The 20,971-nt window shown below is 44.3% G+C and overlaps 1 protein-coding gene across 4 annotated transcripts in view; it reads right to left on the bottom strand.

The window, feature by feature from the left end:
* The window catches only part of kif13a (kinesin family member 13A), a 69,792-nt gene that overhangs the window by 18,425 nt on the left and 30,396 nt on the right, over window positions 1–20,971 (bottom strand). For all 4 annotated transcript variants that reach the window (XM_061233742.1, XM_061233751.1, XM_061233760.1 and 1 more), the window contains exons 4-20: window positions 20,098–20,158; window positions 16,093–16,185; window positions 14,790–14,970; window positions 12,125–12,212; window positions 10,547–10,681; window positions 10,053–10,165; window positions 9,714–9,825; window positions 9,319–9,531; window positions 8,688–8,798; window positions 8,415–8,549; window positions 6,219–6,349; window positions 5,680–5,766; window positions 5,310–5,485; window positions 3,418–3,637; window positions 2,776–2,938; window positions 1,296–1,439; window positions 1,050–1,199 (exon numbers count right to left, since the gene is read on the bottom strand). In XM_061233742.1, the coding sequence (XP_061089726.1) occupies window positions 1,050–1,199; window positions 1,296–1,439; window positions 2,776–2,938; window positions 3,418–3,637; window positions 5,310–5,485; window positions 5,680–5,766; window positions 6,219–6,349; window positions 8,415–8,549; window positions 8,688–8,798; window positions 9,319–9,531; window positions 9,714–9,825; window positions 10,053–10,165; window positions 10,547–10,681; window positions 12,125–12,212; window positions 14,790–14,970; window positions 16,093–16,185; window positions 20,098–20,158 (2,313 nt within the window). The remainder of the gene's footprint in view (window positions 1–1,049; window positions 1,200–1,295; window positions 1,440–2,775; window positions 2,939–3,417; window positions 3,638–5,309; window positions 5,486–5,679; window positions 5,767–6,218; window positions 6,350–8,414; window positions 8,550–8,687; window positions 8,799–9,318; window positions 9,532–9,713; window positions 9,826–10,052; window positions 10,166–10,546; window positions 10,682–12,124; window positions 12,213–14,789; window positions 14,971–16,092; window positions 16,186–20,097; window positions 20,159–20,971) is intronic.

Here is a 20,971-nt window from a genome sequence, read left to right as displayed (position 1 = left end):
AGCACAGACACACCTGACACATACTGACATACCTGACACTGCTGACATATACTGACACATACTGACACACTGAGACACCCAACACAACTGACACAGACACACCTGACACATACTGACATACCTGACACATACTGACATACCTGACACTGCTGACACATACTGACCCACCTGACACATACTGACACACTGAGACACCCAACACAACTGACACAGGCACAGACACAGCTGACACAAGCACAGACACACCTGACACAGGTAGAAATAACTGAAATAGGCACAGATACTGGTACAGACACACCTCATGGACTGTGAGACAGATGGTAGTGATTTTATATAAACTCACTTAAGACAAGTACAGAACCGGTTGACACAGTAGATGAACCTGATATACACATACCAGGGATTAGCACAGACCAGCCTGACACAGAAACATTCAGGAGAAATACAGTCCTGAGATACATCTGGAGGAGGCCCACAGATTTAAAATCAAATACTCCCCAGCAGGGAACATTGTGACTAAAAAGCATACAGCACTCTCCTTGAACAAAGTGGATTCTGTGTTTTTGCGAAAGAAGAATCATGCTAATCCCGGCTGCCTGAAACTGAAACAGAACTGGTTTTTCATCACACTGGAGCCTATTTGGTTCCCTAGGTCATTCTAACATGATAAGGATGAGATAAATAAATAGATAAATAAATGAGGCATAAATAAATACATTTTTCAGTAAAATTCATGAAAATACATACTTTTTACGCTATGATGCTTTTTGTCCTGCTTTTTGTTTATGTTGTTAGTCAGTTGACCTATAGTATATTTTGGTTAACCAACCCTGCTTTTGGTTTTGTCACTGTCCATAAACCATTTATGTAAGACAGGCCATATTTTGTTCAGACCAGCAGAGCCACAGATAAAGAATTTGGATAGCTTGGCTTCCTTTTTTCTTATTTGCCTGGCTGTTTGTGCTTCAATGAATGACATTACAGAACACACTCCACCTGACGAGGTCAGCTGACCACTTAAAAAGTTCACAAAACTCCAATGATTTTACCTCCCCCTGCTGGCTGATGATGGGAACAGCATACTGCAACTTGACGTCGTGGAAGAGGCACTCCAGAAAAACATTGGCCACTCCGATGAGGTTGTGATTCTCCTGCGCCTCGTAGAACGGATCGCCGCGCTTGTTGTTGAGCTTGTTATTCTGACAAAGTAACACAATAGGGCCAGAAAATTTTGGTCTTGTCCACAGAAAGCTGCACATGTACTCTTATCTCTCTCTCCTTTCTTTCTCTCTCACCATCTCTTCCGTTCCTTCCTTCCAGTCCTGGTAATGCTCTCTCATGTCCACCAGCTTGTTCTCCAGCTTCTCGATGGTCCACACCTGCGTGCCCTTTCCTTTGCGACGGACCTGAATGGCCGGCTCACTCACAATGGCTCCACGCTGCATGAGGCCAAGCACAACGCACACACACACTGCTGTCACAGCATGGAAACACTGAACGGGGCCTGTTCTGTTTCCTGTGGCATACGAGTTAACTTACTGAAACTTCTGTTTGTCATTGGGATGAAAGTTACTGGTTTGACAAATCATTTGTAACTCGGACACATTAATAGCCAATTTTCTGTCACCTGCAAATAAACCTTTAATTTAAATTAAAAGTTTCAATATCTAAAGGGATTGTTCGCCATAAAAAATAGTGGCATTCATTAATTTTCATAACTAAAGAAGTGTCTTCGCAGCTGAGAACGACAGATCTCCACCATGTATTTGTTGATAACTAATCGATCAAAACACGTTCAACAAGGCCTCAATTCCATAACGAATGACGTACATGACAATTAGCCAGTTAGCCAAAAGTCATTTTGAGGCTGTATGTGCAATTACAGCCATAATGATATAAGCTTTCAAATGATCTTATTTTCATGAGACACCATTGGCTGAGGAGCGACACGTGCATCTCTCCTCTTGTCTTTCCAGGTCGATTGCAGCAACCTTCAATTTCCCCTGCGGTTGCAGATTGCTCGGTAATTGATCACTCTACAGCACCCCTGACAGTGATCTGCACATCACCTCAGTGTGTGGGGCCAATTACTGCACTGCAGGCCCCTGATGGTGCAGCACGGTGCAGCACAGTGCAGAAATGAGGCCTTCAGCCTGATTCACATTTAGTTGTGCGACCCTTTCAAAGTGTCGTGTGACAAAAGTGTTGAACATGTTTTACATTTATACCTTGGTGAAGGCCTGTGGGGAAAGTATTGTTGCTGTTGTACTGCTGATGTTTACACTACCTAGCAACACTTTCAGTGTTCCATCTGGCTGCCCTATCAACACTGCGTGACAAAGTATGAACAAAATTCATACAACGCTTGTTAAAAGGGCCGAGCAAGAAAGTATTAATGAGGCTCACGGCTAACCACCGGGCTAACTCAGTTAGCCATGTAGCCTACGTGAAACGGCTTGGTCTGTGTTGCTAGGTAGTGTAACGTTAGGCCACACAATGCTGTGATGTGACTGGACACGCTAGGAAAGGTCAAAGTTTAAACAATTTGAACCCTGTTGGCCCTCAACTTGGCTTTATTTTGATCTGTGCGCTGCACCAGGCTCAGCGTTGCTGCCAAGTCGAGCTTCAGCACCCTCCATAGGAACTGAATGGCTTGATGCCATGTCGAACGTTTTGACGCTGGTCATGTGAAAGCAGCTTTACAGTAAATTTGTGCTGACCAGCACCCATTAGTGCAGGAAATGGGCCGGGTGAAGAGCGCGGTCTCGCACACACCTTGCGGTTGGCGCTGAGGTTGGCAGCGGGAATCTGCAAGGTGACCTGGTAGTCCGTCAGCTTGGTCATCTCCTCTGCCAGGAAATTGGCCTCTCGCACAAGTGTGTTGGCTTTCACCACCTGCTCCCTGAGCCGGGACAAGCTCTGGCGAAACAGCTCGTCCCTGACAGAGCGAGAAACAGACACGAGTGATTTCAGAGTTCCCTCTTCTCAACAGCACAGGCAGAACCTGCCAGGCCATCTAAAGGAGGACGAGTCACATTACAATATACGCACCACTCTGTGTGTGCGTGTGTGTGTGTGTGTGTGTGTGTGTGTGTGTGCGAGTGTGTGAGCGTGTGTGTGTGTGTGTGTGTGTGTGTGTGTGAATGTGTGTGTGTGAGTGTGTGTGTGTGTATGTGTGTTGCTCTCACCGTTCCTCAGACCACAGGCGGAGCTTGCTGTGGGAGGTGTGTGTGTGTATATGTGTGTGAGTGTGTGTGAGTGTGTGTGTGTGTGTGTGTGTGTGAGTGTGTGAGTGTGGGTGTGTGTGTGTGTGTGTGTGTATGTGAGTGGGTGTGTGTGTATGTGAGTGGGTGCGTGTGTATGTGAGTGGGTGTGTGTGTATGTGTGTCGGTGTGTGTGTATGTGTGTTGCTCTCACCGTTCCTCAGACCACAGGCGGAGCTTGCTGTGGGAGGTGTGTGTGGGGAAGGACAGGCGGTCAGTGCTGCAGCGGTGGTGGGGGTGGGGTCGTTCGGGGGACAGCTGTTGCCGTAGCGACTCCAGCTCGCGCTCGTACATCATTCGCTGTTCCTCCAGGGCGGTGCGCTTCTCCTCCAGGTACTGCTTCTCCAGCACCTGCACCACGTTCTGCATGGGGTCTGCAGAGAGAGGGAGCGGCACACATCAGCACGGTCCACAGAATGTGGGGAAAAAAGAAAAGATCATTCAGAAGGAATTAAGGGATGGGCAGTATGGATTGGAATGTGGTGTGCAGAAAGACAGGGAAATATAGTACAGTTGAATGGAACAGATGCAAATTATGTAATAAAAACACACAATTTGATGCATGAAAGGGCACCATCTCACTCTGTGCTGCTCCTCGTTCTCTCTCGCTCCGGTATTAGATTACACTGGCACACTGAAGTGATGTTGCTGTATTGAGCAGACTCAGTCCTGCAGTTCACTGACCGTATAATGTGAAGGGATCAGCACTCTGCAGCAGGCCCACACCACACGAAACAAGTGCTGCATATATGTTATGTCTCCATTGTATATACCCCATGAATTCCTCTTTCCCTAGCACAGAAAAAGGACCTCCAATAGCTCATTCAGATAGCTTCCTCAACCGTGCATGAGGGAATTAACTGCAATGTTTGAAACGAAATTCTTGATGCTTAGAAGGAGACGGCATGTGGCGTAGGGGTTAAGGTACGTGACTGAGACCTACAAAGTCGGTGGTTCGATCCCTGGTGTAGCCACAATAAGATCCGCACAGCCGTTGGGCCCTTGAGCAAGGCCCTTAACCCTGCATTGCTCCAGGGGAGGACTGTCTCCTGCTTTGGGTAATCAACTGTACGTCACTCTGGATAAGAGTGTCTGCCAAATGCCATTAATGTAATGTAATGAGAATGAAACAACCTATCTAATTTATGGAGTACCTTGGACTGATTGGCTACATACAACAAAACTTCCTTGATTCTCAGACGACATTTTGAAAACCCCAGCGTCAGTATGAAGCGAACAGCGCATGCAATTCCCATGGGAATACCAGTAAGGGCTTACCTGCGATCTCTATGCAACATGATTACACTTTAAGTATACACCACTTAATGTCTGTAAATCCCAACGGGTACCAATGGATTAAGAGTGGTGATTTCTGGAAACAAACAATCCAGCACGAGTGCAAAAAGGAACAAGACAGATCTCAGACTCCGATAATTACCACAATCCCAAATGAGCAAAAACATCACAGACCCAGAGGTAGGCAGAGGGAGAGCACGCAAACAAGATAAATTAAGTAAATGGAAAAAACCTGGGGGGAATTATATGAACAAGGGGAAGACCTCCCACAGTTACAACACAAATATCTGACTGCAAATCTACTGTGTTACAAAGACACGGAAGTAAAGCACACTTTCACTTTGCCACGCTTCGACTTCGGAATTTGAATGCTGAGAGAAGACTTCAACAACAATGTTCAGTTTAAAGTATTATCCTTTGATAGAATAAACTTGTCCAGGGAGCTACAATTCTGTAACAACATCCGGGAATCCCTAGTCTTCCTATGCACAGCACATGCATGTAATATCCATCATGATTTATGCTTTGGAAATTGTTCAAGCATCATTTTTCCAGTAGGGGATCTTCAAAACACATGCAACCCGTTCCAACCTTCAAAAATCTCAAAAACGTTGAACACGCAAAAACTGTTCAGAGATAAACAATATCAGGAAGACGACTGTCTACCATACACTTGCAGTTGTATCCGTTTCTCAGCTGAGAGACGGACAGAGGATGAGTGTGAAGGTGAAGACGTGAGAGGCGCTCTACCGTTGCTCCCCAGGGTCTTCATCATGACCTCCATCTGGGCGAACTCGTAGCTGTAATCCTGCTCAGACGAGGCCTCGCTGGCCGTCTCCACGTCCGGCTCCACAAAGCTCTCCCGCGGAGACCCCCTGTCCGCCTCCTTCAAACGGTCCCTCCGCTTCCGCTTGGGCAGGTTGATCCTGACAGACGGACAGAAATAATGCACTTCAGACCGTAGCATTACGCTTATGGATAATGACAGAACATGTTCCCTGAATTATACTAAATAATTCACAGCTTAACCGAGGGAGTTGATATGGTCGTCTACCAGTGAAAAATGTAGTGACCCCAAGTTCAGGACAGACGCAATGGTTTGAAATTCATTTGGACTCACCTGAAGAAATGGTTATTGCCCCACAGGATGCGGTCACCATGCCAGAGGTGGGCCACGGAGTGGATACTGGTGCCGTTCACACAGGTTCTGTGGTTAAACACAGACACTCAATACAACACAATTACACAATACCAAAATTCTGCCTTCTCTTCTCATAGTTGCTGAAAAACTCAAAATCACAGCCGTTAACATAAAACTAAGATAAACAAGAAACAAACAGGCAGGGAGTGGCGTACCCCAAGGCCCTATCCTAAGTCCAAGAAATAGATAAGTGGAAGGGGACACTGTTGAGGACTGTAAATGTGTCTTGCCTTTTTTCAGACAAGGCAGCCATCTAAAGAAGGATCAGAACGGAAAGAAGCCATCCCAGGTTTTCCTACCCCCTTTCATAACCTGCAAGCTGCTATTGCACAAGTGAGGAGTACCAGTGGGGTACATTTCCAGAGCTGACACTGCTACAGTCATGCAGAAAGTGTGCTTATGGGTCCTGTGCTCTCCATTCTGCCACCTGAAAGGTGAGGTGACGCAGGATGGTTTACCTGGCATTCTCTATTGGAGTCAGAGTGATGTCTCCGTCTTGGCTGATGTCAATTAAGCAGTGTTCTGGCTGGATCCCGATCCCAAACAGCTGGATGTCCTGAGATGTATTAGCTCCAACACGTGTGTGCTCCTACACATGGGATGACAACACCATTTCAGACAGAGAAACACTCAACCAGTGTGAATACGCAGACTGCACAGAAAAGGCTCTGCTTTGTGCAGTTGCATTCTCCAATACATTGTTGGACACAGCAATTTACTGAATGCCCATCTCTCTTGCATGCACTAGCCTATTTCTAAATCTGCCTTTTACAGTAATGTAATGTTTCCAGTCCTGGAAAAAAAAAAAAAAAAAAAAAAAACACAATTATCCCACTACTTATTATGACACGTAACAGAAGCGTAATTATAGTGGTGAAATAAGTAACATATAATGTTAATTTGTGACTAATAGTATTTACCTAGGACCTATACCTATAACCCCTAGGAGCAATTACTGTTGAAATGTATGCTGAGCAAGGTACAAGGTACAAGGTGCATGAAATCTCGTTTCAAATGAAGTGCTTTCCCTTTGAATCGTGCTTGCTCCAGACAACTGTGTAAATAATATGATCAATAACAACACAAAGGTCAGACTCCAAAAAATGATTGCCACAAAGAAACAAGAGTCATTATTTGATTGCAGCCCAAGTCTGGGTCATTGTCTGTTACAATCTTAAAAAACGTAGGAATATCTCCATGTAAAAAAAGAAGAAAAGAAACCTTCAATAACGCAACCACTGCAGCCACAAAATGAAATTGTGTCTCAAAATGAAATACAAAATCTGAAAAATATATGGTATGTGCAAGATTTGTACAACCATTCACTTTATCTTGGGTTACATTGAAAATGGCAGATGCCATCAATTTCCAGATAGATAAAATGTTAAATGGTAATCCTGTAGATAGCAACAGATTTTCAAGAATGTCCCTAGTTAACTTTTAAACCGCAGTAGTGTCAGGTCATCCTCTACACTGTTCAGCAGTTAATCATTTCTTTGATGTAAAAGACATACGACAATGCACACACAGACGCACAGTGAGACAGAGAGGCGAGGGCAGTTTAATCATTAGAGAGTGGGTGCTGTTTAACAAACACCCCGCTTACATGGGATGTGTACATCCGCAGCTGAACTGCACAGCTCTCATTAAGATGGTAATTCCTGCTGAATATGCCCAGCCTGAGGACGCCGGACAGAGGCCTGTTGTTTCTGAGCTGAGGAAGTTTGGCGGAGGTTTCTCATGCCACGCCCGGTCAGAAAAACACATTCTCTCTCTTCCGCTCTGTCCCCCTCAGTCTTCCCTGTGTTCTTCGCTCTGTGTTTTTCTTTATTACAATGTTCCTGTGTCTTTGTTTCCCCACGGTCGTTCCCCCTCTCTTTCCCTCTGTCTCCCTCACCTCCACACCCTGAATGCATCACTCTTTCTGATCCAGTGCTTACATTCTGCAGTTCAGTGCAATGTCAGAAGGTTAGATGACCTTGCCCATCTAGAGGGCCACTGTTCATCACCGATAAGCCTGACTGCTCCCATGGCTCTAGCCAACACAGAGTATTACAGAGGAAATATCTGTCAGACACAAGGGAAAGAGAAGAATGAAACTGCTGAACAAGACTTTCTCTTGCTTTCTTTCTCTCCCCCCTCGCTCTATCCCTCCCTCTCCCTGGAAAGTCTGAAGGCATGGTAGGAGAAACTGCTTCAGGCTGCTGGAGTCATGAGTCCTCTAGCAGCATAATTTCAGTTTGCCTTCAACTGCTCATGTGACTCCAATAATAAAGCCTTTTCTTACTGTGCAGTTCAACTGCTATGTCAACAGATGAAGACGATCTGTTCAGAAGCTTTCTCAGAAAAATAATAGAACGATTGAATAATGTTTTCGTTTGGATGAAGACATTCTAATGCACATTAATAGGTACCGTTTCCACTTTTGCGGTGGAAAGTGGGACAATCTTATTGTGCGGTATTTTACAAAATGTGTTTTAAGAACTAACCAGAATCTGGTTTAAAGCAGAATCTATAAAAGAATTATGAATGGTTATAATACACTACATATGCTATTTAACATTAAAAGGCTGAGACACAATGAAAAGTTAAAACTGCATATATATACACAGTCATACACAATAATCTGAGTAGGGGAAGAGAGAAACACTCACCTTCAGATAGTAGACCAGCAGCTCATTGAGGGCAGGGTCAGCATTCAAGTTGACAAGGAAGCACTTGTCCTCTCCAACCTTGATCCCTGAAGACTCCAAGGAGATGCCCATGCTCTCCAACTGTTTCTGACGCTCCTGCACACGCATACATACACACGCATATGTTAACAGCACAAACACAGAAACAACCTGGACACGATGGACCCTGTTCCTCAGGAATTATGAGGGATTATCTCCTACTGGGAAACGGTCCAGGTGTGGCAGGGCACTTACCTGAGCAATCTCCTCCGTCTTCCTGAGCTTCTCCTCCCAGGTGACCGTCATCTCCTGGATGAGCTTTTCTGACTCCTGCAGCTTCTCCTGAAGTTCTGGGGCTTTCATGGACTGAAAGAGAGCAAAGAAGTCAGCAATGCAACCTTACTTCATGAGCCCAGCTTTCTTCACTATCTCTACCAAACTCAACCAACGTTCCAGCCCCATAACTACTAAATGCAGGCCTGTCAGTATGAAGAACCAAACCAGTGAAGGTTTCCGCCCCTCAACCCCTACACCCAGGCCTCCTAATGCTTACCACCAAATCTGGTCAATGCTCATAACCCTCAAAGGTCCCATATTGTGTAAAATGACATTTCCCTCACTGTGCGGATTATCAAAGAGTTTAAGGTGTTATAAAAACACTGTGAAAGTATCAAAACGCAGAGTCCCCAAATAAATCCACGAAGGAGGGATATTACAAGAATACGTTTCTTTTCTTCAGCACGGCCCACCTTGTAGTGGTGCAACGAACTGAAGGCTGGCACAGACAGCTCTATCATATCCAAGCTGGTGCCTTCCAACAAGGACCAGACCTCACACCAAGCTAGCAGTCAGCCCTAGTTCCAGAGCCCCTCTGCTGGTCCCTCACCTCCGCCTGGGTCAGCTGCTCCTTCAGCTTCTCCACCTCCTCCCTCAGCTCGCGGATGATGCGGGCGTTGGGGTCCTCGTTGACCACGGCGTGGTTGACGATCCTCTTCGCTCGGTCGGCGTAGCGCAGCGTTGACAGGGTCTCTTCATAGTTATCTGCAGCCGGGCTGATCGTGGCAATCATAGCGGTCTTGCTGTTGCCCCCAAGGTTATCCTGTGATGTGAGAGAATGCAGTTTTACATAAAATAAGGAAAATGGATATAGTTTTCCACGTTTAATCGGTTGACTTCCCCATTTCTGTGTGGGAACTCGGCACAGGTGGTGAATGCTAACAGCTTTGAAACAGACTTCTGCTCCACAGTCCCTGGGTAATGGAGTTATTCTTTCAAACACACCTTGAGTAGCCAGGTGAGGACAGAATCTCTGTAAGGCACAAACTTGGTCTTCCCTTTCCCGGCCGACTGATCGGCCAGGGCAGAGATGACACAACCCAGGGTGGTCAGGGACCTGTGGGAAAGAGAGGCGGAAAAGATAGAAATGATTTACTGCAATTTATCCCATTAAATTACCATCTTGAACCAGTGCGCAATATACAACTTGTACATTTACATTAAATACACAGCTATGGGATTTTAATAAAGAAATCTGAGTCATGATAGTCATACTTATCATAATCCAGATGGACATTGCAGCGTGCCATGGCAGGTGTACCCATAATGCCCCTCATCACTCACTTGTTGATGTTGCTGCCCTCTTTGAGCCTCTCGCCTGCCGCGCCCGTCTTGGACACCCGCTCGCTGCCCGCCAGGTCGACAAGGCTCACCTTGCTCACTTTCTCCCCGGAGTTCTACAGACACAGGGACACAGACGGGCAACAGGATCAGATGGCGCTGATAAAATGGCACACAGCACCACAGAGGTGCAGATTCACAGCACATCTTGGGCCTGTTTCACGTTTCGTATTCAGCACGGTAATACATAATTAATTTCATACTACGAAAAGATTACACCCTGCCCTTCACAGGCAGAACACATATTGCAGCTGCTTTTCAATGAATAAGAAACAACGAAAAAAGTGAAGAGGCAGAACTGCCTAGTCTTCTTTCAAAGGCAAATCAGGATTTTTCGGTTAGGTAATGAACCTAAAACGGCCAAGGCTGGATTAGAGATTTGTGAGGGTTTCAGATACACAGCGGCGATATGTCCCCTGGCACCGGGGTGAACTCACCCCAGACTGCAGGTCGTACAGGGTCTGGGTGATGATGATGCTGAAGACGGCGTGGGAGCGGCTGCTCTCCTCGTTCATGTTGGTGGCTGCGACGGTGCGAGATTTGTTCCCTTCTGACATTAACGACTCGATGTCCTGCGGGGGATAAGGGCACAGAGATGAAGGCACAGTGTGAGTCGACGAAAAAAGCCGCCCGTCTCCACGGCAATCCCACAGCACAGCGTGTGGGTGTGTGTGTGTGTGTGTGTGTGTGTGTGTGTGAGAGAGTGTAGGCCAATGAGTGCAAGTGTGTGTATACGCACGGGTGCACCATTGAGAGATGGCCAAAATGTTTTATTGAAAAAAGAAAACCCTAATGGCTTGACCATTATCATCCTTGTGGCTTGGTGCCATTTGATTAAATTGGATCTCCACAGGTAATGGGCAAGCACTCTGAGAAAGTGAGAGCGGTTATTGTTCTGGGGACAGACGAGTGTAGCAGGGATTCTATTGTGGAGGTCTGACTGTTCCAAGGCTTGCCACCTACATCCAAATTCCCCCTCCCACTTGCAACCACTACCAAGGAAAAAAAACATCTGGGTTATTACAAAAACTCTGTTACACTGCATCTTTTAAAATATGACACCTCAATACCAAAGAAATGGGGGAAAAACAGAAGTCACACACTTCAGCCATAACAAGATTGTACATTTAGGTTTTTTTTTTCACATAACTGTTTAAAATGGTTAAATTTTATATGGCTAAAGCAGAACATCAGCATTGCTGCCACCTGCCCCTATTACCTGAGGAGCACACATCTAGGAGCACACATCTATGTCTTTCAGTTGAAATAATGACATGTTTCTGTCATGAAACGGTGAGAACACACTGCCCATATGACTCTCTTTGATGACATTTGTGCGTTTTCCCCGCTGATGCAAGACAGGAAATATCAGGAAAACCTCATAAAACACCCTGCTGTTTTATTCAAACATGTTTACCAATGTCAAGCTGTCAGCAGTCAGAAGTGGTTATGTAACATTTGGTTTTATCTCTGTTTTTCTAAGCAAATTTGGACTTCTTAGCAAATAATTGCCTGTCAAGTTGCGGTAGCATTTCACCCTTACCAGCTGGCAAGTTTGTGTAGGGAAAGACCTCAAATATCAACTGCTGCAAATTTCACTTCTAATCTCTAGAGATATTACATGTGGTACAAATCATCAATCTGCTACTTTTAGGATATATTCCATGTGCTGTGCAGAACTCCTCAGTGACCACTTAGCTGCTACTAAGTTATTGGAAAAATTTTAATTTCACACAAATCACTACTTTAGTATTGGAGGATTGAAAACTCCATAGCAATATTGCAGCCTAACTTACACACCACATTTTATGGTAATCTTTCATAGTTAAAGCAGTAAATCCATTCCAACTCCTACAAAAGGCCTATAACATATGGACAGAAGCTTAAGGATAGTTTCAGAGCGAGAACAAGGTCAAATGTTTCCCTTGATAAAGTCACATGGGACCAGAGCGTAGTGCATTACAGATAGGCTGGGCTGTCATGCATCATGTCTTTCATCTTCGGGCTACTCTTACCTCAAAGTTAGTGACAGCCAGCTGGGATAACCCATCCACATATGGACCCAGAACCTTGTGCTCCCGGACCTTCAGGGACTGACGGTTCCTGCGCGAAATGGAAACATGCTGAGGTCATGGTCATGTGTGTAGCAGGAGAGAGGCAGACATGCCTTTGGCTGAAACAAGTCTATTCCCTCATTACAGCACAAATATGGAAATGCGCGCGACAGAAATGCACATTGTTAAAAATAGTCGACTGACACACCAACTACGGCCTGAGATATTTCGCACGGTGAATAAAGGGCCGTGCGCTTTCACAGGACAGGCAGGCTTGGTCTGGGCCTACTCTGCTGTCTCGAGCCTGATGCAGCTGCACCCACCATCCCACCCCTTCCGCTCTGCTGGCCAGCGTTGCCATGGAGACAGCGGGGCCCTGTGTTCACACCGTCCCGTCAGCTCCCAGGCGGCTGATTTACTGTGGGCCCGTTCCCACCACAGCAGAGGCAACACCTCGGCCCTAATGCACGGCCCAGGACATCAGTCAAATTCACAAATATGCAGCCCAGTCCTGGGTAAGGCACAACAAAGTGGCCATTTGCAGCCAAGAAGAATTTTGATACTGTGTGTAGCTGGCTTGCTAGCAAAACTCTTCAGCTAGCAAAACTCCCAGAGAAACACTATATCCTACATAGTCTCTTGGCCAGTCAGCACTACGAAGGGCTGGATTAGCAGTCAGTGTGTTATCACTCTGCCACTGAGCCACTGTTTATATTCTCTACACAGAAAAGACATTCACTTCTTTACTGTATGTGTGTTGCACCAGAAATATCTCCTGGGATTTTCAGGCACAGAGTTTGCAGAGAATGGTGCACAAAAAACATCCACTGAGCAGTTCTGCAGGCAAAAATGTGTTGTTAATGAGAGAGGTCAGAGGAGAATGGCCAGACTGGTCAAACATAACATGCAGAAGAGCAACTCTGAACACACAACGCATCAAGTGGTTAGGCTACAGCAGTAGAACACTTAATAAGTCTAAAAAATAAGTCTAATAAATATCTAATAAATTGCTCACTGAGTGTACATCCAAATAGAAATTTAACAGCAATGTTTTGAGTGTTTTGCATTTTGGAAAAAAAATACCAAAAAAATACCAGTTCATGATTACTGTGTATTTGGTAAGCAGCAGCTTTTATTTTCTTTTTGCACAACTGAGCAATCTTTAATTTAACTAAAATTGCTATTTTTAAGTGTGAAAGCAGAAAACTTTCCATGTGACGCTATAAACAGCAGACAAATATCCCAACCAGTATTATGCCCAAAAATGGTTGTCCAGCTATTGAGACATTAAGTTGGTCACTCTATAATTAGAGCATTAACCCATCTGTTGAATAAAGCCCCTATTACAGCAGTGCAATTCATTCTGTACAAGCTCTGGTCCTCGGAGCAGGAGGGAATAGAAAGTAACAAAAATTCCAAAATAAAAATTGAATTACTGTGGTTTTTGTGACTGCAAATTATAAATAAATGAATTTAAAAAACAGACGCTGAACACTTTAGGAGGTGGATTCCATTGAAGTGAGTGATTGAGGGGGGAAAGGCACCCTGTTCTGAAAACATTAGGTTTCACTAGGTGGAGCACAGGGGCTCAGTGAACCCGATCCTAATTTGGCAGATTCCCAAAGTCTATATAAAGCTGTGGATCAATCGGTTAGGCTTCAACTGCTCTGCTGAATCTGGCACAACTGAAGTTCACCACTCCACCTCTCAGCTTCCCCTGAGATCAGTGCCGCTGCTCTAACAGTGAGAGGCAGCACTGCTGGGAATAGAGGCTGTGCTCTGCCCAACAGCGGGCCAAACTATCCAAAAGAATGAAGCCAGAAGACAGAATTTGCATGTCCTTATTCAGATACTGCATGAAGGAAAATATCTGATGGCTTCCCAGATATCTGTACTGCACAAGAATGTGCTTCACTGTTGTTTCTCGTTCTTTTTTTCGTTGGTTAGCACCAAGTTAAGAATGTGCAAGACTGTGCGATGCTGTGTTTCTGATACAAACAGATGTTCACTGCAGCCATTTCAGTCAGTCCTCTGCCAGAGAGATATAAAACACAGTCAGGTAGGAATGCAGTATTTATCACAACAGCAGTGACCTCTTCCCACGTATCTGTGAGATTGTGACGGCATCTGTCAGACATTTCTTCTTCAGCAACACAAATATCACACTAGTGAGCCTGAATGCTAAGGTCATAAAATATTCAGGTAATTATATTCAATTTTGTTTTCCCCTGTGGTGAAAAAGATGTAATGATAGCAAGCTAACCATCAGATTTTATGCATCGTTTCACTGAAAAAGGACAACATACTAGGAGGTCCTGTACTAAAAACATTTTCACTTGTAGCACCACAAGGGATCAGTGGTATGGCCAAGGACAGACAAAACCACCAGAGGACATGAGAACGTGCCAGCAAGACGGCCTGTGCAAGTGTGTGTGTGCACGTGCAGTCAATTACCAGGATGTTATCTCTCACGCTTCAGTTATTTTCAAAAGAAAAGTGAGCATGCATCCCTGTGTGTGTGTGTGTGTGTGTGCGTGTGTGCGTGTGTGCGCGTGTGTGTGCGTGTGTGCGTGCGTGCGCACATGAGTCTCAGTCACCTACTGCATGTGTGCATGTACTGTCTCACCCTTTGGGATCCAGCAGATCTCGGACCTTCTCATTGTAGATCTCCATGTAGGACACCTCCACCTTGAAGGAGTGACCCTCATTGCCCTCCTTGGAGACCCTCTCAAACAGGGTGCAGCAGAGCCGGGGGATGAGGCCTGGCTGGTCTCCATTCCCCATCATGGAGAAGGACTTCCCAGAACCTGAGACCGAACGGCTCCCTGTTAGCATGATGAACGGGTCTCCTCTCCCCCAAAACACAACAGCTGTGATTCAGGCCTGACAGGTAAAGTACGCAGACCAGGTTCCGTGCATTCTAGAGCACTGTTCCGAAGGCAAATATATTATGAAAACATGACTGCACTGCAGCAAAACATTCTTTATGGAGCGGCTGTGAATTATAAGTAAGTAGAAGTCAAGGAAACCGACACTGAATCTAGAGGGAAATATTATGTGAAGTGCAGACTGGAGGACTGCACAGAAGCAGGCTCCCTGCTCAGCCTTGGAACATATTCTCTTGGTCAAGTTGTGTAGCAAAACGGGACTTACTGAATCCTGACCAAGGAAATGATCAGATTACTGATTATATTTCCATTCCCCTGCAGTTATGCTGCACATGCAATCATGTTTATTATTCAAAGGACGTATTGACTCTGCTAAGGAGTTCCTGTCAATATTTAAATTGTGGTACTATAGAAAAATCCATTAAATATTTGAAAAGTAAACCATTTGAGTGTAAAGTATGAGTTCACCATCTTGGGTTCCGATGCATTATCTTTGGTTGTGGCCACAAGCAAGTGTTAAAAGACCTAATATGACCCATGTAACTCCAAGGAAGAGCTGATTGATCCCCCAGAATGCTTGGAAAAACAGAAGCTTCCTGTTCCTGTATTTGCAGGAAGCAGTTTGATGCAGCGATGCGGAATGAGCTGAACAGATGCTGCAGCCAAGACTGACTGGGCTTGGACCCAGCTCACACTGCCACTGGCTCTGACCAGGATCTTCTGTTTCTGTGTCATTTATCAAGAACTTTGCATGTTTTTACATTTTTTAAATTTACCTTTTTAAAATTGTATTCAATTGTGACTGACCTAACATCCAAACTATTTGCCATAAGTGAGACATTGGGTTTATTGGTTACAAAAGGGACACCATACTTACTCAATATGGACTAGATCTAATGTGTCTGTTCAAATTTGGCAAAAAATGCATGTAACACTGAACAACAAATTCCAATTTATTTATTTTGGTTTGTGCTTTGCTAAATATTATTTGCTCTAAAATGACCACTGTGGATAGAGGTTTCCTCTGTGGATTATAGTTACCTGTCTGTCCATAGGCGAAGATGCAGGCGTTGTATCCTTGAAACGCATTCTCCAGGATTCCCTCTCCAAGGCACTTGAAAACTACTTCCTGGCCTAGAAAAAAGAGGATGATACAACCATCAACACACAGGAAGAAGTGTATTATTCACACAAGCAAACTACACCTTCTGTCTTGCTATCTGACACAACTGATACAAAAGAACAGAGTACTAAATGGGAGGTTGTTGGTTCTTTTAAAGGCAGCCAAGTGAGACGTATCCCTTATATATGGTTATATGTATTCACATATATATTAGAGAGTAAACATGTCACATTGTGGTAAGCAATGCAACTGATTTATTCTGGGGATTATCAGTGAGATTGCAACACCCAAATGATGGTGGTTTGGATACCATTTCCATCCTAATGTCAGTCTGCGGTAGACGTGTGGAATGGGTGCAGTGTGGAATAATGGACTAGTTGGTGATCCTGATGTGTAACTAAACAAATGCAGGACCAAATCACAGGTAGAGACAAATGCACACTGCTTGTACCTTCTAAAGTGATGGCCTGATTTTCTTCAGTAATTATCCAGCTCTCCTTGTTTAACAGCAGGGTTAACAAAGGTCACAATTCCCAACACTCTCGCTGGACATCGTTTAGAAACACAAATAAAAACACACAGAATGTTGTGTCTGGGCTTTCAGCTGCTGTGGGGCATCTGTAACTGGCCAGACAGGTAGAGGTTAAAAAGCGAAGACCTCTGGCCGAACCCGTCGGTCTCCTAGTCTGACGTAAGCACTCGGGTCGTGACCGCTACGGCAGGTGTTACCCATGCCCAAACAGCCCGAGATCACCCTGAAGAAGCAGAGGGGCAGCACACAGACAGGCTCATCACTTAGTGAAGAAACTCATCAAAGTGCGTGTGTGATGAGCAGGCTGTGCCAGACTAGCCATAGATAATCACTTGATAGCTTAATCCAGGGATTAAAGAATTGACACAGATTCAAATTCACTGAAGCGAAAGAGAGAAAAATTATCCTTCAGTAAACGGCACAAAAAAGTGTGCTGCGCAAACAGCCTAAATGCACATCAGCGAGAGGGGATTCAGTGAGCAGCTTTGTCATCAAAACTGGATGCTTAAGTCTTCATATTTGATTAATGAAAATGAAGGTTAGCAGACAAAGAGGTCAACATTCAGGACACCTTGTTACTTTGTATTACATTAAAAAAAAAAAAAACACCAGGCCGTATATATGGTTGTACAGAAACAGGCAGTGTTTTAACTTATCTGTACTTACGCACTCCTTGTTTTTATAAGAGGCCTTTGTGAAACAATGAATGTTTGTAAAGCTGAGGAAAAGTCTGTTCCAGCACGTACTAAATGACCAAGTATTTTCTATTAAAAAGCAAACAAAAGTATTACTGATAGTTTCTGTCAATCTGAATTGGCACAGAGTGTAGGCACAGGGATTTCTCAGTTAGGACACTGTACCAGCAGAATATTAACTGAACCATTCAGCAAAGTGGTACAACCGCTGCATTTTTCGAAATTTGGCTTCCTACGATACTGCAATGCAATATTCACCGAACATAATGATATTATATTCAGATAGTATTTCAGTAATTTACTATTGCAAACCTACAGTGGCATTCCAGTACTTTTTCCCACGACACAAAACAATTTTAAAACCTTTTAAAATAGTTAAATAAAATGCAACCATAACAATTGTGTACTATTATTACACCTATTATTATATTGTATTATAATTAATATCCCCATGGCAATATCAGAATATTTCTTCTGGCTTAAAACTGAATAATGACATTTACAAGTGAAATATCTACAAATCCTGTATATTTCTGTGGCTTTGGGGAAATACTGAAGAAACACAGAAACAAATGAAAATCTATCTCTCTCTGTACATCTATCCCTGACTTTCTGGCATTCTAGAAAACCTGTTAATCAAAGCAAAAAATTACAGGACCAACCAACCGAGGCAAAAAAACCCATAAAGAAGTGCAGATGGCACATTCATGCCAATGACCGACAGTGTACCCTGTCTACAGGAGAAAAACACCACTGTGGAAAAGGCACGTCATATCTGCAGTTCCAGTGCCATGCCTGTGGCTGAACTGCCAGCTGTTAAAAGAGCTAAATAAAGACAAACCCCAGGCTTTCATTCACACGGGCCTACAGAGAACAGATTGTCTTTTTGTAATTTACGCAACAATTAAACATGAACACATGGCAACTGAGGCGAAAAAGTAACTGGAAAATCATTGTGAGGGACAACATAGCAGAGGATGACAGCTCTCCACAGAGAGGGTGAGGCTTCCAAGGTTCAATATTAAAGGAAATTCTTAAAGGGCAATGTAGGCTGAAGTGGATTGTATGTGTTCCTTTGTCTACCATCAGAGAGCATCTGAAGCTTTTCTGGTTATCTTAAACGTATTACTTAACATTGATTGGTTGAACGTTAAAATGATTTACATTTAATGGAAAACATCAAAATAGTCTCAGGGAAAGTATTCAGTTGGATATGCGGCGTATGCCTTACAAAGAGGATTTATAAGTTCACTGATAGGCCCACTCGCTCTCCTTGGGTTTTACTTTCTCCATAGAACAGCATGTGCATTTTCTGCATAACTCATCGCGGTTTCCACTCCCCAGTGAACATGTTTTTTCCATCTTTTCCCCCCCTTGTTTAGGCTAGCGCTGACACAATAGGCACAGTTGTCACAGAAATACAGGCAAAAGAATTAGAATGTCCTCCGTTGAAGTAAAAACACAAGTGAGGAGTGCAGCACTTATGGAAAACATCACGGCAGTTTGTGTGTTTATGGACCAATTACCTGGGCTGTCTGCAGTCTTGTCGCTGTGGCAAATTATTTCTACCGTGGCAATATAACTGAATGTCTGAAATAGCATTCAAGAAATATAGTTTTTATTGCTTTTACCCCCTTTTGCACCCAACTTTGGAAAGCCCAACCATATTTTTATCAGAGCACATTGCACTGAACCTCTACGCCATCAATGAGCAGGCATGTGCTCTCCTTCCCAGCACTCAATGTCAGCCACTGCAATTTGGGCTTACACAGACATGAGTCAAAGGAAGACCCCTCATGTGCAGCTCAACAGGCAAGCAGCCCAAAGCTCAGCAGCGGTCTCAGGTATGAGACGCGACCCTGTCATGGCTGAAGGTGGTCTCAGGTATGAGACGCGACCCTGTCATGGCTGAAGGTGGTCTCAGGTATGAGACGCGACCCTGTCATGGCTGAAGGAGGTCTCAGGTATGAGACGCGACCCTGTCAAGCCGTCCCATCCCTGGCCAACAGCAGTCTCATTGGTGCACAGCACTGCAGCGCAGCCAACCACAGTTGGCACTGACACATTCTGGGTTTCATATCAGACCATGCGCAAAAACCTTAGCAGAATGAGCCCCCTTGAAGCCTCACATTACATATTTTACACAAGGTTCGCCTACAGAAACAGCTAATGCAACACTGAAACACAACTCCGTGTTAATGTATGCAGTTTGACTGGCAAGCTCTTTGATTCCAGGCAAATGTCCTGAAACCCTGTTTCCAGCGAGACTGATGTCTACATCCTTACTTCCATTTTTATCCCTTCTCTTTCTCAGTGCCTGATCAGCATTCTGCAGACAAGGCCTAGTGCATGGTGGGCTGCCAGGGAGAGGGATTGGCCAGCGGGAGTTTTTTTTCAGTCTTACACCAGAGCACAGATCTCCATTCCCTCATTGATTCAGTCAAATACACCGCAGCTGGTGTCAACCACGTGGCCGGGGAAACTGTTGCCTTTACAGAGATACTACATGAAAAAAGCGATAAAGGACAGCAAAGTTTTTGTTTTTATTTATTTATTATTATTATTTTTATTTTTATTTTTTAAGTGGACCTACTCAGCTGAAACAGACAAAAGAATCACAAGTCAATCATAAGTCGCGATATCTCTTTACACTGGGTGTGATCATATTTCTGGCCTGGCTGCGGTCTGTGACTCACCGGCATACTTTGGGAGGTTGGACTCGTCCATGGACCAGAAGCAGTGGTCGAAGGCAAACACCTGTGGGAAGAGAGCAACAAAGAGGAGCCCGCATAAGTGCCCATCCAAACGCCATTCAACTTCATATAATCCCCACTGTGGTGAGTCTGCTTATCTGAGCAGAAACATGGACACTATGGCAGTTACTGTTATTATTAATTTCATTATAATTCAGAAAATTAATTCCGTCTTATAAATAATACCCCTTAGTCCACACGTTAGAGTTCACCCTACTGAACATTTCAGCTGTAGAAATGCAGGTATTGTATTTTGCCCAAGGACAGAAGATCAGTGTTTCAAAGGGGATCTGAACCTCCAACCTTTGTGGTTACAAGCTCCATTTACCATTACACAACTCTGCCACTCAAAAGTGCTTGAATTAAACTGAGACAGGACAGAGGCCATAGAGTCAGTCACAAAGAAACCGCTCTGTTCTCAGCTGAAGGGCGCCTCACTTTATAGCAAGTAGGATCAGGAGCACAGATTGGCGTCATTTAGAAACAAGTGATTCATTTAAAGTATTTATAATCATAAAAAAGCCAGGCAAAAATGCCTCTGGCTTTTGTTCAACCTGTTATGAATTCTCCTGTTCACACTGAGTTTGAACCATGTTTGAGTTATGAAAACGATATAACAGAACCCCTAGTCTTTCCCGCACCTTTGATTTTTATGCACTATAACTTACAGCAGTCTAATGAAATGCATTCTGAACTGCTCTTTCATGTTTTCTTCATGAAAACGTTTTACTCCAGGTGCCGTCTTTGTTTCCTTTGGGGAATTCAGAGCCATTATTGAGGCCAATATTTTGGTAAATTTTGGTAAACATGGTATTGT

The sequence above is a fragment of the Conger conger genome, chromosome 1, assembly GCF_963514075.1.
Source record: "Conger conger chromosome 1, fConCon1.1, whole genome shotgun sequence".
NCBI classification, from domain to species: Eukaryota; Metazoa; Chordata; class Actinopteri; order Anguilliformes; family Congridae; genus Conger; species Conger conger.
The sequence above is the reverse complement of the archived record's forward strand: the minus strand, read 5'-3'. Positions and strand labels throughout refer to the sequence as shown.